This window comes from Corvus moneduloides, chromosome 6, assembly GCF_009650955.1.
Source record: "Corvus moneduloides isolate bCorMon1 chromosome 6, bCorMon1.pri, whole genome shotgun sequence".
Classification (NCBI taxonomy): domain Eukaryota; kingdom Metazoa; phylum Chordata; class Aves; order Passeriformes; family Corvidae; genus Corvus; species Corvus moneduloides.
The window spans coordinates 34,994,600-35,008,621 of record NC_045481.1 but is presented as its reverse complement, the minus strand read 5'-3'; the positions used below and the strand labels follow the sequence as shown (position 1 = coordinate 35,008,621).

At 42.9% G+C, this 14,022-nt stretch overlaps 1 protein-coding gene across 7 annotated transcripts in view; it reads right to left on the bottom strand.

Annotated features, from left to right (window-relative positions):
• SMOC1 (SPARC related modular calcium binding 1) overlaps nt 1-14,022 on the bottom strand; it is a 155,872-nt gene that overhangs the window by 8,009 nt on the left and 133,841 nt on the right. For all 7 annotated transcript variants that reach the window (XM_032113589.1, XM_032113590.1, XM_032113592.1 and 4 more), the window contains one exon: nt 4,260-4,507. In XM_032113589.1, coding sequence (XP_031969480.1) covers nt 4,260-4,507 — 248 coding nt within the window. The remainder of the gene's footprint in view (nt 1-4,259; nt 4,508-14,022) is intronic.

Genomic DNA, 14,022 nt, shown 5'->3' with positions numbered 1-14,022 from the left:
GCACAAGTAGCATAAGCCTCACTCAGAACTACAGCCCTTCTCTCCAACATCACTGGACTCCAATTAATCTTGGGTCCAGTAACTTTCCAGAAAAGCTTTACAATGTGTGTCTATGTCCTCTGAAGGATCCTGCCTTTTGACTAATGCAGAGAGCTAAATTTGTTCTTTGATCACAGATGGTTCCCCCCTTAACTCAGGCTGTGCAGACTACACTGAGGAATGCTAACTTTTAACAGGCTGTAAATCAGTCTGTTTTCCTTCCACAATTCCTCAAACAGACAATCCTAGATCAAATGATGGCAAAGACTGTTTCTGGCATACTCCAAGCTAAAAGCCCTGCCTGCCTGTTCTGCCCCAGTTTAAGAAACTATTTGCAGGCTTCTGCAAACACTCAAAGGCTGACTCTTACGTGGCTACTCCATTCTGAGATCCAAGAATGGCATTTTTTCCATGCAAATGGCACCTGATAGAAACAAGTCTGGTTTAAAAAGAGGGACAAGAGCTGTGCAAAGTGGACACCAGACCTAGCAGATTTGCCATCAGCTTTCTGGGTCACCATAAGGATGGAAAAGAGGAAAGGTTTCTGATAGACTGGGCAGCTGTTTTCCTCACTGGAGAACCATTGGTTGGCAGTACCCACCTATTAGGTTACTACAGACATGAAGAGCCTGCTAAAGAAGGGAACACAGACAGAACTAGGCATCTCGGATAGATTTGATTCTAAGCTGGAAAGAGCTCAGATTCAGGTTTGCCCTTCCAAATATCCCGGCAGAATCCCCACATATAAATCTTATTTGGACTCTCTAGGCCCTGAGAGACAAGTAACAGTAATGTGTTATCTATGCCCTATGCTTCCTTTAACCAACTCTATTTCCATGTTTGGGTGGAGCTGGCCACCAAAAAAAAAAAAGCAAAACACTGATAAAAATGCGGAACACTTAATATCTGTTTTCCTCAGCCTTCTAAATACTAGAAAATTTGTATTATGTTTGATTTTCAAAACCATTACAAGTGTTCAATTTGCCTAGCAAGAGGCATAATCACCTGGAATGATGACCCAATTCATTTTAGTCCTTATGCTACTGGATACCCAAACGGGACTTGGAATATCTGAGCTAAGTTCATTTGTAATGAAGTAGATCAACGAGAAATTAAAATTTTCCTTGCCTCCCTCCAACCCCTCCTCATCCAAGCCAGACCAGAAGGACCTTTCAAACAAAGCTTTTGCTGAAACACAAACATTTCCATGGAAAGTTTTGTTTTCATCTGACTAGCAGTTTACAACTGAAAGTACTAGCTAGCTCTTGGCTTGGACCCACAGTGACCCCAGCAGATCTTTGGAGGCCATGGTACAGAGAAGAAACAGCAAAATACAGGGACTGACTACATGAATCTGTGATCAGGATAAAGGGAAGTCAGAGTAGGGGTAAGATCGCAGAATCATAGAATGGGTTGGGTTGGAAGACACCTTAAAGATCATCTCATTCCAACCCCCCCTGCCATGGGCAGGGACGCATTTCGCTAGACCAGGCTGCTCAGAACCCCATCCAACCTGGCCTTGAACACTTCCAGGGATGGGGCACCCACAGCTTCTCTGGGCAACCTGTCCCAGTGCCTCACCACCTTCACGGCAAAGAATTTTTTTCTCGTATCTAATCTAAACCTACTCTCTTTCAGTTTGAAACTATTCTTCCTTGTCCTGGCACTCTGTGCTCTTGTAAAAAGTCCCTCTCATCTTTCCCATAGGCTCCCTTCAGGTACTGGAAGGCCACAGTTAGGTCACCCCAAGCCTTCTCTTTTCCAGGCTGAGCAATCCCAATTCTCTCAGCCTTTCCTCACAGCAGAGGTGCTCCATCCCTCTAATTACCTTGGTGCCCCCTCCCCTGGACTCACTCCAGCAGGTCCATGTCCTTCCTGTGCTGGGACCCCAGAGCTGGATGCAGCACTGCAGATGGGGTCTCACCAGAGCAGAGCAGAGGGGCAGAATCCCCTCCCTCTCCCTGCTGCCCACGCTGCTCTGGATGCAGCCCAGGACACCATTGGCTCTCTGGGCTGGGAGTGCACACGGCTGGGTCATGTCCAGCCTCTCACCCACTGGCACCCACAAGTCCTTCTGGGCAGGGCTGCTCTCGATGTGTTCATCCCCAGCCTGTGTTGATATCAGGGATTGCCTTGAACCAGTTGCAGGACCTTGCACTTGGTCATCTTAAACTTCACAAGATTCCCATAGGGCCACTTCTTGAGTTTGTCCAGGTCCCTTTGGATGACATCCCATCATTCAGGCATGGCAACTGCACCACTCAGCTTTGTGTCACCTGCTAACTTGCTGAGGGTGTACTTGATCCCACTATGTCATTAATAAATAAAGAAATTAAATAACACTGGTCCCAGTATGGACCCCAAGGGACACCACTTGTCACTGATGTCCATAGGGACTTTGAGTCATTGACTACTACCCTCTGGATGTGACCACCCAGCCAATTCCTTATCCACTTAGTAGTCCAACCATCTCCCTCCAATCTAGAAAGGATTTGTGGGGGACTGTATCAAAGGCAAAGATACTGATTGTTCCTAAATTTAGCAGTTCTTATGAATAGGAAGCATGAAAAGATGCATCTACCTCCTCACAACTTCATGACTTCTTAAAAAAGATCCATCACAAACTTGTTTACTGCACCTCTAGAGCGCTCTCCCTCAGTTCTTTCTTACACGTACCTGCTCTCTGCACTGCCCCCTGCACTGCTTTTTAGTCCTCACCATCCTTTAACTTACCCATTTATCTTTGATCCTCAAGGCTCATCAGGTCTGTAGTAGGTATATGGAGCTGTACGATAGAACAAGATCAGAGCCCCTTTTTGACCCCAGTCCTGTCCTCATACAACAGAACAAACCATGAAAGGTCAAGGCTGTATTCTCAGCAAATAGTTGGACAAACAGGCACTCACAACAATGTCTTGCTGCCTTCTTTCCCCTTCACATGTGCTCAAAGTTTCACATTTTCTTTCTTCCCTCCCTTTGATTTTTTTCCCCTTCCATAAACTAAATTTTGAACAGTCAGCTGGCCAGGGCAGCAGATTCCAGAGTGTCTTATTCCAGGCCAAATAGCAATAAAACTCATTTGGCATATTCATCTTATTGGGAAGGTAATAAAATTAAGGATTGCTATTTTGGTATGTCATTCCTCAGTGAGGTACTGATGACTAAAAAAACACCTCCACTGGGCTAGGGAAGCTGAATGCTTCTCACAGTTGACAAGTAAAGCTATATGCTTACTATGGTAACTAAAATGTTTGCAAAGCACCTAGAAAATGCAACTTCCCAACACTCAAATGTACTGACTTCCCTTCCCACTCGTGCTAAATCTGAGAAAAGAACTAAGGAAAGATTAAGATGGGAGAAAAAAAAGCTATCCACCCTTCCCAACTACCATAACACTTAAAACAACAGCTGTCTGCACAGCCAAAACACCTGCACAGGAAATTAGTCCCCTGGAATCTTGCTGTTTGCCTTCTCCTGCCAAGCAAGTCTGCCCACAGTCAAGAATGACTGATAATTATTGAATTTGGGTTGAACAGTTTCAATTCCTAAAACTTCCAAAAATATCTGTTTGGTTCGGGTCCCAACAAATGATGAGGTGAAGATGAAAAAAGGAAGAAAAGGCAGGAGGTTGATTGCTCAGACACTAAACAGAAAGGAAAATAGGTTATTCTCATGCCTTACTTCTCCCCCAGTCTTGAAGTACAATTTAAGTCTGAAAAAGGGCAACAATACAGCCCAGCTTTCTTTCTGAGTTGTTCTCTTTGCATCATCCACTTTCCTGCATGCTGAATTTAGCAATGAAAATAAATATTGTTTCTGTTAGTCAACAGGGTCTCCAGAGAAGGACTGGGTCTGTGCTGGCTCATACATCATCCAACCTGCATGGCTGAGACAACAGAATCTTGTTAGCAGGGTATTATTCAGAAGGGACCTGATCTGAACTACAGTTTCCAAGGACTTTACAGTACAAGCAGACTTCTGGTCAAGGCTCATCTGTTGCCCTGTTTCTGTATAGTGCTTAGCACAAAGGTCTGTGATAAGGCATAGAAGATGGAGCCAAAATACAAGTAACAAACTACATTTGCATGGCAGTATATTAATCCCACTCATGTGCTCACACAAACTGTGACACTTTTGAAACAGCTGGGAGAAAACAGATTTCTGAGTTTGCTGTAATTCAGTTTTTATTTTCATGCAGTAAAAGAAGAAAAGACACTCACCTCCTTCCTTGCTGACTCCCAAACACCCTTTCAGCTCCTGAAGTGAGATTGACTTGTCCTTGTTGAGGTCACAGTAGTCAGTGAAACGCCGGGCACATTTCTTGGGCTTGGCTTTCTTCTTCACATAGCGTTTGAAAGGCTTTAGCTCCCGCTTGTTGATGTCATTGCTGCTGTTGTTGTCCAGCTGGCTGAAATACCAGTGTACCACTCGCTCCTCTAGTGTGTGGCTGGGGTCTGGCTCAGAGAACCTGGAACAGAGGAGGCACAGGCCCCCAACAAGTGGGTGCTCTCACCAACACTGTCAAGCACAAGCTGAGGAGCAAGAGCTGCTCATCAAATCAGGCAAGTGCTATGCCGTATTTAAAGAAAGCAAAAAACACAAGTCTTCCAATCTCCTCCTTTTAGCTGGGCTCTTTTGAGACAGACAAACTTTTTCTAAAAATCTCCTTTAGCATTAACAAGTGAATTGCTGAGAGAATCTTGGAGTCTGATATCCTCAGTAGCTCTGGTTCTCCTCACACCAGTTGCTGAAATTCTGCCTAATCCCAGAACGATCCTCATTAGAGGGCAAGAGACAATCTCCTTGGTCCTTTTGACCCTTGGGCTCCCATAAAAATTGCCAGCAGGAGAGCCATGAGTGTCAGCTGTCATGCTAGTTTCTGTGACCATTACTTCTAGACTTCAGAAAGGGAACAAATTAATTTAATGCAAGACACATTTATTATTTGAAAGCATCCTTGGCAAGACACAATATTCTCCCTGTATCTGTTTATATAATCTGAACTCCTGTGCTGTATTTTCAGCATTTTTCATGCTTTTCACATAGCTGATTTACACATAAGAGTTCCACAGCAGACAAACACCACAAATCCATTAAAAGCAGTACTACAGAGCTGGCAGCTTCAGTTTGTTTCATTTCTTACTCATTGTGGTATTACAAGTTTGATGCTATTTGACTCACTTTTTCTTTCTGTAGACAATAACAATATCAGAGAGGAAGAGAAGAAAAAAAAAAGGAGGAACAGCAACAGCTATAGACACACAAATAGAGGATGTTGCCTTTCAACATCGTGCCATCACTGAAGAGGCACTGTTATGTCACACCATTTAAGCAGTGTCTGGTGCTCTGCAGCAGCAGTGGGAAAGGTGCTTATTCCTCAGTGATACTGAGAACCAGGGAAGAAACTCTTTCTAAGCTAGTCTGTCCTTTCTCCGTATGATGAGTGTGCCAACAGAGAAAGCTGAAAAGAAGCTGAAATGAGGCTGAGACCTGAGCCTTTTTTTCTTCCAGGAATAAAGCATTTCAATGCATGGAAATTAGTGGATAGGTAGTCAGACATGCTATGCTGGCACTAATTGCTCTGACTTATTCCAGGAGACATATCCAGCTGCTGCATAAATTCCTTCCTCAGGAAGGCGAGAGGAACAGTTGCCTGCTGCAGGCAGCCAGATTCTGGTGTGAGTTTGGGGTATTTTAACTGATGGAGAAATACGAACCCAAGTACCTTATAAAATGCTCTCCAAGACTGCCACTGACCTTGTTTCAGAAACTAGTAGGATCTACACTTACATGGTCACTGAATTTTTTTTTGTTGGGAACTAGGAGAGAGAAAGTTCTTTTGACTTTCTGGTGTGGCCAGTTTGCTTTTAAAATTCAGCTACAGAGCCTGAAAAATACTACCTCATATACTCTATCCCCATGGTAAATTAAATCATTTCTGAGGGGGAATCTGCAGCATGCAGAAATCAAGAACTGGAGTTTAGGTGGAGAACTGAGATCCTCATTAACCTTCTCTGATGGCTTTTACAAATGAGGATAGAAATCAGAAAGGTAGCCCCTATCCAGAGATACATGAATCCTTGCAACAAGTAAACACACACAGTACAGAGAGGCAAAAAAATTGCATTACATTTTTCCCAGGGTTTTACTTGAAGCTATTTCCTTCATTTAATTCCTAACTGAGAGGCAGGCTGGCATTCAGTCACAGCATCTTGTCAATGTACAATGGGATAAACACTGTGCAGGAGGAAGAAGGGGTTTGGAATAAGTCTGGCTTAGTCTGGGGAGCCAAAATACCAGCTAAGCACCTGGAATCACCTATGGACAAGCAAAAATTGCAAAACTGTCCCCAGGAGGTTAAGGGAGTGTCCGGATTTTCTAAACTGTATGCAATGACCAGGATGACAGGAGAGAATAGAAACACATCCTGTGTCTTGTTTTTATGACATTTATTAACACAGCTATTGGCCTCTCTCCCTTTTGGAAAGAAGCTGGCTATCATTTGAAGACTAGCATGTTTCCAACAGCCTCAGAGAAGTTCTGTATTACCATGGGCAATACTTTGCTGAGGTAGAAGAATAAAACCTGAGCTTTTGCATGTGAGGTTCCCCTTGTCCATGCCTTGGCTTGCCCTCATTTACTGAAGGCCCACAACTGGAGAGGCAGAAATGGAGAAAATAGCAGAGTATCTTAGAACCAACAGCAGAAAGACAACAGACAAGAGCTTCTCACTACTTACTGACGAGGCACTCAGAAGCAGGATTTAAAAGTGCCTCTTTTCCAGGGGCACACCAAGGAGGAGCTCTTATGAGTTATCAAGAAAGGCAACATGGCTCTCTTCAGCACTTCCACAGAGAGAACCAGGAAAATTCACAGGCTAATACAAATACATTGACTCATGAAGTGACAATAAACCAATCTTTGCCATTACAAACATGCTGAGAGCTCATGCTGAAAACTGCAGCATGCTAATAGAGCTAAAAGGAATTAGTTTTATGGCTATGACTTTAGGAAAAAGGAAGATACAGCCATTTCTGACTTTTTACCACTTTCTGTTGGCTGGCTTAGCAGGACTACAGTTCCTGAGATGGTTGGTTGCCTGTCCTCTCTGATTATCACCCAGAATCCTAGCACAGGAAGCATCTCCATCATCTCAGGGCAGCCATATCTCCCTGGCTCATGAAATTCCATGAGACACTACAGAAGCATGAAGTTACAATGCCGTAACTTCCTTGACTTCGGCCGCTGCCCCTGCAACGCACTTAGGCACCGCCCATGAAACATGAATTAATGCAACTACACAGCGCTGCTAGGCCACCTAGCTTTGCTGATGTGCCATGACACCAACCATGCCTGCTGGGTCAGCTCAGGTAAGTCTGAGGCTCTAACTGCCCAGTGAGCACAGACTTGGCAGTATTCCAGAGGACTGTCCCTCTATTTCCTCCCCATTACTGTTTCAAGAAAAGTAAGTCAGCCCTCAGATACAAACTTCATTTATTCATTCAGACCACAAAGACAGAACAAAGCTGTCCTGTACATTCTCAATTTCCAACATCCCTTGCTCTAACACTAATCACACTAAAATCCACTGAATTCTAGTACCTCGCTTCAGTGCTGTAGCAGCTTTGTAAGACATAGTAAGAACAGACACTACCAAAATGAAGACAGCCTTCTCATGTTGACTGCATTACAGCTGTACTTGCTTTTCTTCCTAATTGTTTCTCTTTAGCACTCTGTGGCAAAACAATCAGTCCTAAAGAATGAGTGCTAGGGAAGAAAGGAGCTCTGTGTAAGCTGATTTTCCAAACGTAACCTGCTTTTGTTGGACTGCTTTTGTACATAAGCCAGAAAGTTCAGCTCAATTATGCAGCATAAGCCCACCAGTATTCCACCAATGAAGAAAAGCATGGTCTGTCATTAACAGCGTAAGACAGCAAACCAGCTCTCAGCTTTCTTACAAATTTGTTGGCATCAAGTAGGCTCTTGCTCCTCCTTCTGTATAATGTGCTAAGAGCTCCCTCATAGCAGAACATTTATTTCTTAGGTGGTTTGCGCTTGGAGATACGTGTGTTAAGGTACTGGAACTTTTAACAATACTGTCTTCCAGATGAGGCACACTCCCACAGAATACCTTCACATCATCTGGTGTAACTGGAAGAATGCAAAGAGACTTTGCAAAAACACAGGCATACACTTTTGTAAGCTGCACTGAAATCTGGATCAGAGAATGACTGCCAAAATATCAAACAGGCAGCCTGAATATGCACTTTGCATGCAATCTGTAATGCTTTTCAGCCCTTGAGGCCCCTTATGAGAAAGGAGCAGTTAGCTCCCTGTGAAGGAGCAGGGAGGAAGGGGAGGTATATAGGGTAAAGTATACAAGAGCAGTAAATCTGAGACATTACTCCCCTACAGAAACATGTACATGTGCAATCACAATATGCTCCATAGAACCATGATGTCAAAGTGTAATATGTCCCAGTAAATTTTACTAAATAAATTGAAGTCCATTCCTACCAAAGCTGGTCCTTTGGCCCCTGAACACTTGCAGCCCCACTGCAAAGGCTGCATGGATCCACAGCACTGTTGCAGTGACAAAAAAATCCTAATACAAACTACTGCTTGGACAGAAAGCAAGGTTGCAATCTCTAAGTACCCATCAGGTGATCACCTGTTTGAAGACTTAGAAAATCTATTCTTTTGTAATACAAACTTTATGTAGCAACACTAGCAGCTGAGGCAAAAGGAGGGAAGGGCCGTAAGATCAGCCCATCATCTAGCTGGACTGCAGAGCCTATAAACTAGAGGGAGCTATTCCAGGATGAAAGAATACTTGATGGACAAGAAGCTGCTAGCAAATGCAACAGAGTAAAAAGAAAAAATTAGTCCAGCTTTCATTCCCAACACACAAGGCATGTTTGTGGTCAGGATGTCTAAAGGAGTTAAAGCTGTACGTTTCTATGACTTGTAAATATTTTGCAAGGATATATATACCCTGCTTGGTGCTGCTGCTGAATGAAGAACTGATGGAGAGGGACTGACCCCTCCAGTCAACGACCATGCCTGCATTGATGATACCCACCGAAGTGCCAGCACTAAGCAGTGGAAAGCAATGAGTTTAACAAACTGAGGTAAAATTCAAAATCGTTACTTCTCTGCTTCAACTTCTTACACCCATTTTGTTGTTCTTTGCAGTTGCCTAAAGTTAAAGTCTGTAACAGTGAAACATGGTTTGAATCAGAGAGGATTACTCTAATGGAATTGCAAAAGGATCCTGTATTTATTATTCCCCCTTTCCTGTAGCCAAGGAATCAAGAAGCCAACAAAAAACCTAAGCTGTGTTCAGACTAAACAAAAGGGTACTACACAGTCCAAATTCATTATGGGAAATGCATAATTCCTCTACAGTTAAAACTTATCTCCCTATTACAGGCCAGTTTCTTCCTCTCCTTAGGCTAAGTTGTATATGAAACATTGTTCTGAACACAACTTTTCTAAAGATTGTAGGATAAATAATATAGAACATTAAAAAATCACCTCCCTTCACTCCTCATTGACTGCTCAAAGACCCTCCTCTTACATGAACTCTCCTGTATCTTTAATCAGGCTAGAATTTCCATAAGGGGACAAAGAGAAGTTGGTATCCAACTTCAATTAAAATGCAACAAGAGTTGAGCATCAACTTCCCCACGCTGTTTAAAAGTGTCAATCTTTATTAAAACATGGATCGGCTTCAGAACACCCTGGAGATGTGCTGAGCTGTGCTTGCCTGCTTCAAACTGTTCAACTAGAGCATGAAAAGGAACCTCGGGGTCATTTTCTGGAGTACTTTTTGAGGCTATTACATGGGGAATAATTGGCAACTTTAAATTAAGGGACTGATAGCTGCTGTGTTACATGATAAGGGTGGCTGTTGTAAGCTGCCCATTCACCTTAAATTCCACAGGGCAGTAATATTTTTGCTGATAATGCAGCAAGCCATAATGCACACATTTTGGCAACTAAAATTCATTTCTGAATTGGCAGGGACCAAAGAGAATTTCTCAGATAAGGGAAACACAGGCTGGGATTCGCTTTGATCTAGTTTAGTTTAGGCCCTGTGTAATATGACTATATCAGGATTAGAAAACAGACTAAAAGGTACTAAAGCTAAGTCTAAATTTTTAAGTGCTGTTCCTATTATATAGTACGTACTTGTGAATAATTTCAATAATGCTTTTTTTTTCCAACAGGGATACCAAACACTGGCTAATAAACCAATTCCCTACAACTGCTCTCTTAATTACTTTGAAAACATACAGTAACAAGATGTGCCTTTGAGTTATAATATAAACTTAAAATTAAGAATGAATTTTACCAGAGATTTTCTGTTTCAAAACTCTAAATGAAGTCTATTTGGGTATTATGCTGTAATATAAGCTAGGGCCATGAGGAAGGGAAGTTCTCATCTCATTTACATTATTGTAAAGCAAGAGTAACTCAATTTAAGTCAATAGCTTTGAACTTTCTTAAACAAGACAAGACCTATAAGGGATTACAAGGCTGTTTTAAGCATGCCCAGTTTAAAAAAAAACCCAAAAGTTTTATCAGGTTTTGCTTATGGGGCATGCAAGAATCCAAGCTACTGCCTCACTTTGCTGCTACTAGATTGTTTTTGGGTGCAATTTAGCACAGCTCTATGTAGTATTTCAAATGCCAATCTCTGATGTCTCCCCATGCTTCTCCCTCATCACCCCACTCACTCCTTCTTCCCCCCACCCAAAAAAAAAAAAAAAGAAGTTAATATGGACATTAATTGCAAAGACACTCAGCAAACACAGAAGTTTTTACTCACATATCCAGATTCAGACTGAAGGCAGCAGGGTAATCTAATCTGATTTCTTGTATATCATACCCACAGAATGTGAATCAAATTATTCTTGGGACCATAACTCAGGTTTGACTAAAGCAAGTCTTTCTGAAACACATCAGGCCTAAGATGAAAGCCTTAGGGAATCAGTCACCTCCCTCATGACTTCATTCTGGCTTAGAATTGCCCTCGCTTTAAAGAAATCTTGATCACAAGTTTGTTTATATTCAGTTAATCATGTTCTTCCCTGCTAGACTAAAGAGCCTGCAGAGCCTTTGTCCCTATAGAGAGACTCAGATTTTACAAAATCAACTTCCAACCTTTTTTTTTTTTGTTTGTTTCTTTTAATACCCTAAGGAAGTCTGAGCTCCTTAAGACTCTCACTGTTAAGCTTTCTTAGTCCTCAACACTTTGGAAAAGCTCTTCTCTGCGTTTAGTCCTTTATTTTAATACTGATACTGTAGACACATATTGTATGCCTGTATCATCTCTCTGCTGCCACAGAGAAATGGGAATACTCCACCCCCTTGCCCTCAAACTCCTACATGTGGCGTCTCTGTTTGGTTAAAATAGATAGGACAATATACAGTTGACATGGGGGGGGGGGGGGGGGGTACAGCTGGATGTTTGCCTGGCCTGCCCCCTGCATCAGGCATAAGCTTTGCTGGTGATTTGTTAAAAATTTACCTTGGATAATGGGATGCATTTGCTCAAAATATAAAAAAGGCCCGGGAGCATGAAATGCTGTAAAGGAGCAAAAAAAGAAGGCTACAGTGTGTGTTTGAATGCAGAACCTGTTCTGCCATTGCGATGGCACCAAGATGAAGAGCCTGCAAAAGTGAAGCTTGCCTCACAAATAAGAAAACTGATATTAAGACATTAAAACTGACATGACTGATATTAACTTTTCTCTAACTTTTCTTTTCAACATGAACTTCTCAGTAAAGATTGGCCATGGAGATACAGGATAATCACTGTCATAAATAGTTATTTTGTTAGTTGTTAAGGCTAAAAATTAATTAAACTAACCCAATAGGTAAAATATCCCTTCATCTTGGAAAAGAGCTTTCATTTCCAGTGTCAAAGTCAAGTTAGGTCACCTAGACAATTTCAGATATATACAGAATCATAAAATTGTTAATTGGAGGAGACGTCCAACAGAATTGGAAAAGACCTCCAAGATCATCACATCCACCTGTCAACCCAGCATCACCACCATGTTCACCACTAAACCATGTCTTTGAGTTCCACATCCACACATTTTTTGAACTCTTCCAGGGATGGTGATTCTACCACTTCCTGGGCAGTCTATTCCAATAATTTACAACCATTTCTGTGAAAAAGTTTTTCCTAATATCTAACCTAAATCTCCCCTGACACAATTTGAAGCCATTTCCTTTCATCCTGTCCCTTGTTATTTGGGAGAAGAGACCAACCATCACCTCACTACCACCTCCTATCAGGTGGTTGTAGGGAGAAATAAGGTCCCCCCCCGAGCTTCCTTTTCTCCAGACTAAACAACCCCAGCTCCCGCAGCTGCTTCTCATAGGACTTAACTCTCCAGACCCTTCACCAGCTCCATTGCCCTTCTCTGGACACACTCCAGCACCTCAGTGTCTTTCTTGTACCAAGGGGCCCAGAACAGAACACAGGATCTGAGGTGTGGCCTCACAAGTCCTGAGTACAGGGGGACAATCACTGCCCTGGTCCTGCTGGCCACACTGTTCCTGATACAGACCAGGATGCCACTGCCCTTCTTGGCTGTCTGGGCAAATACTGGCTCATGTTCAGCTGCTGTTGACCAGCACCCCCAGGTCCTTTTCTGCTGAGCAGCTTTCCAGTCACTCCTCCCCCAGCCTGTAGCACTGCATGGGGCTGCTGTGACTCAAGTGCAGGATCTGGCACTTCACCTTACTGAACCCCATACCATTGGCCTTGACCCATCAACCCAGCCTGTCCAGATCCCTCTTGCCCTCCCACAGATCAACGTTCCACCCAGCATGGCGTCATTTGCAAACTTGATTAAGGAGCATTTGATCCCCTTGTCCAGGTTATTGAAGGTGATATTAAACAGGGCTGTCTCCAATACTGAGCCCTGGGCAACACCACTTGTGACTAGCCACCAGCCACTCTCCTGGGTCCAGCCATTTTTTACCCAGCGAAGAATCCACCTGTTTACACCATCAGAAGCCAATTCCTGAAGAGAGAACTCCCCTTGGGACTCCTGAAAAGCAGGACGCACTGCACAGAGACAGCTTCCCAACTCCACAAACCCATATGAAATGAAAGATGTACTGATGAAATTTTTACATGAATATCAAAAATTCCCTGAAATTACTTTAAAAAAATAAAAATGGTCCCGTCATGGCCTGTTGGGTTGGAAAAGCTTGACACATGTTCTTTGGGGTACACGCTTGGTCTAGCTGAGGCACATGGAAAATTACACCAGAGCAGTTATCAGAATTTAATCATGGCTGTGGGCAGGCAGAGTATTTGGGTGGTAGCAGTCTTTCGCCTTACCAAGGACAGCCTGCTAAAAGATTTAATTTTCCCCTCGCAACTGGGCTGCCGACATTGGAGTGGAAAATAAATCGATGTGACGACTGTGCGAAGAGCTGGGCAGTGAAAAATTCCACCAGAAAGACCTGCATTGAAAGCTGAGAAATACACAAAGCTTGGGGAACATTAGGAAGCAAGCCTGCTGGTTTATAGAAATGCAGTGGGGGCATACATCTCTGGTCTCTACAACATTGGTTTATATTAAGCTTTATTTTAAGAGTGATGATTACATTGGCTGTGTTTCAGTCCCAGTGCCAAAGATGCCAAATAAATATCAAATACTCTCCAGGGCTTCCCACCACCCCTGCCTGTTGCATTTGAACCATGCAAATTAGACAGAATTGACATTGGAATGCTTAAGTCTGGGAGAGAACGATGTATTTCCCATCCTTGGGGCATTTTTCATCCTGTTTATATGAATACAGACATGCTAGGCATATAGCACTAATTCAACGGGTTACAGAATATTCAGCATGCAGGCACACATACAAGTCACTGGCCTGATTTGTAAGGTCCAAATGTGAAGCTGAAACCATATGAGTTCACAAGTAGTCCACACTGAAGCCAAAGGACAC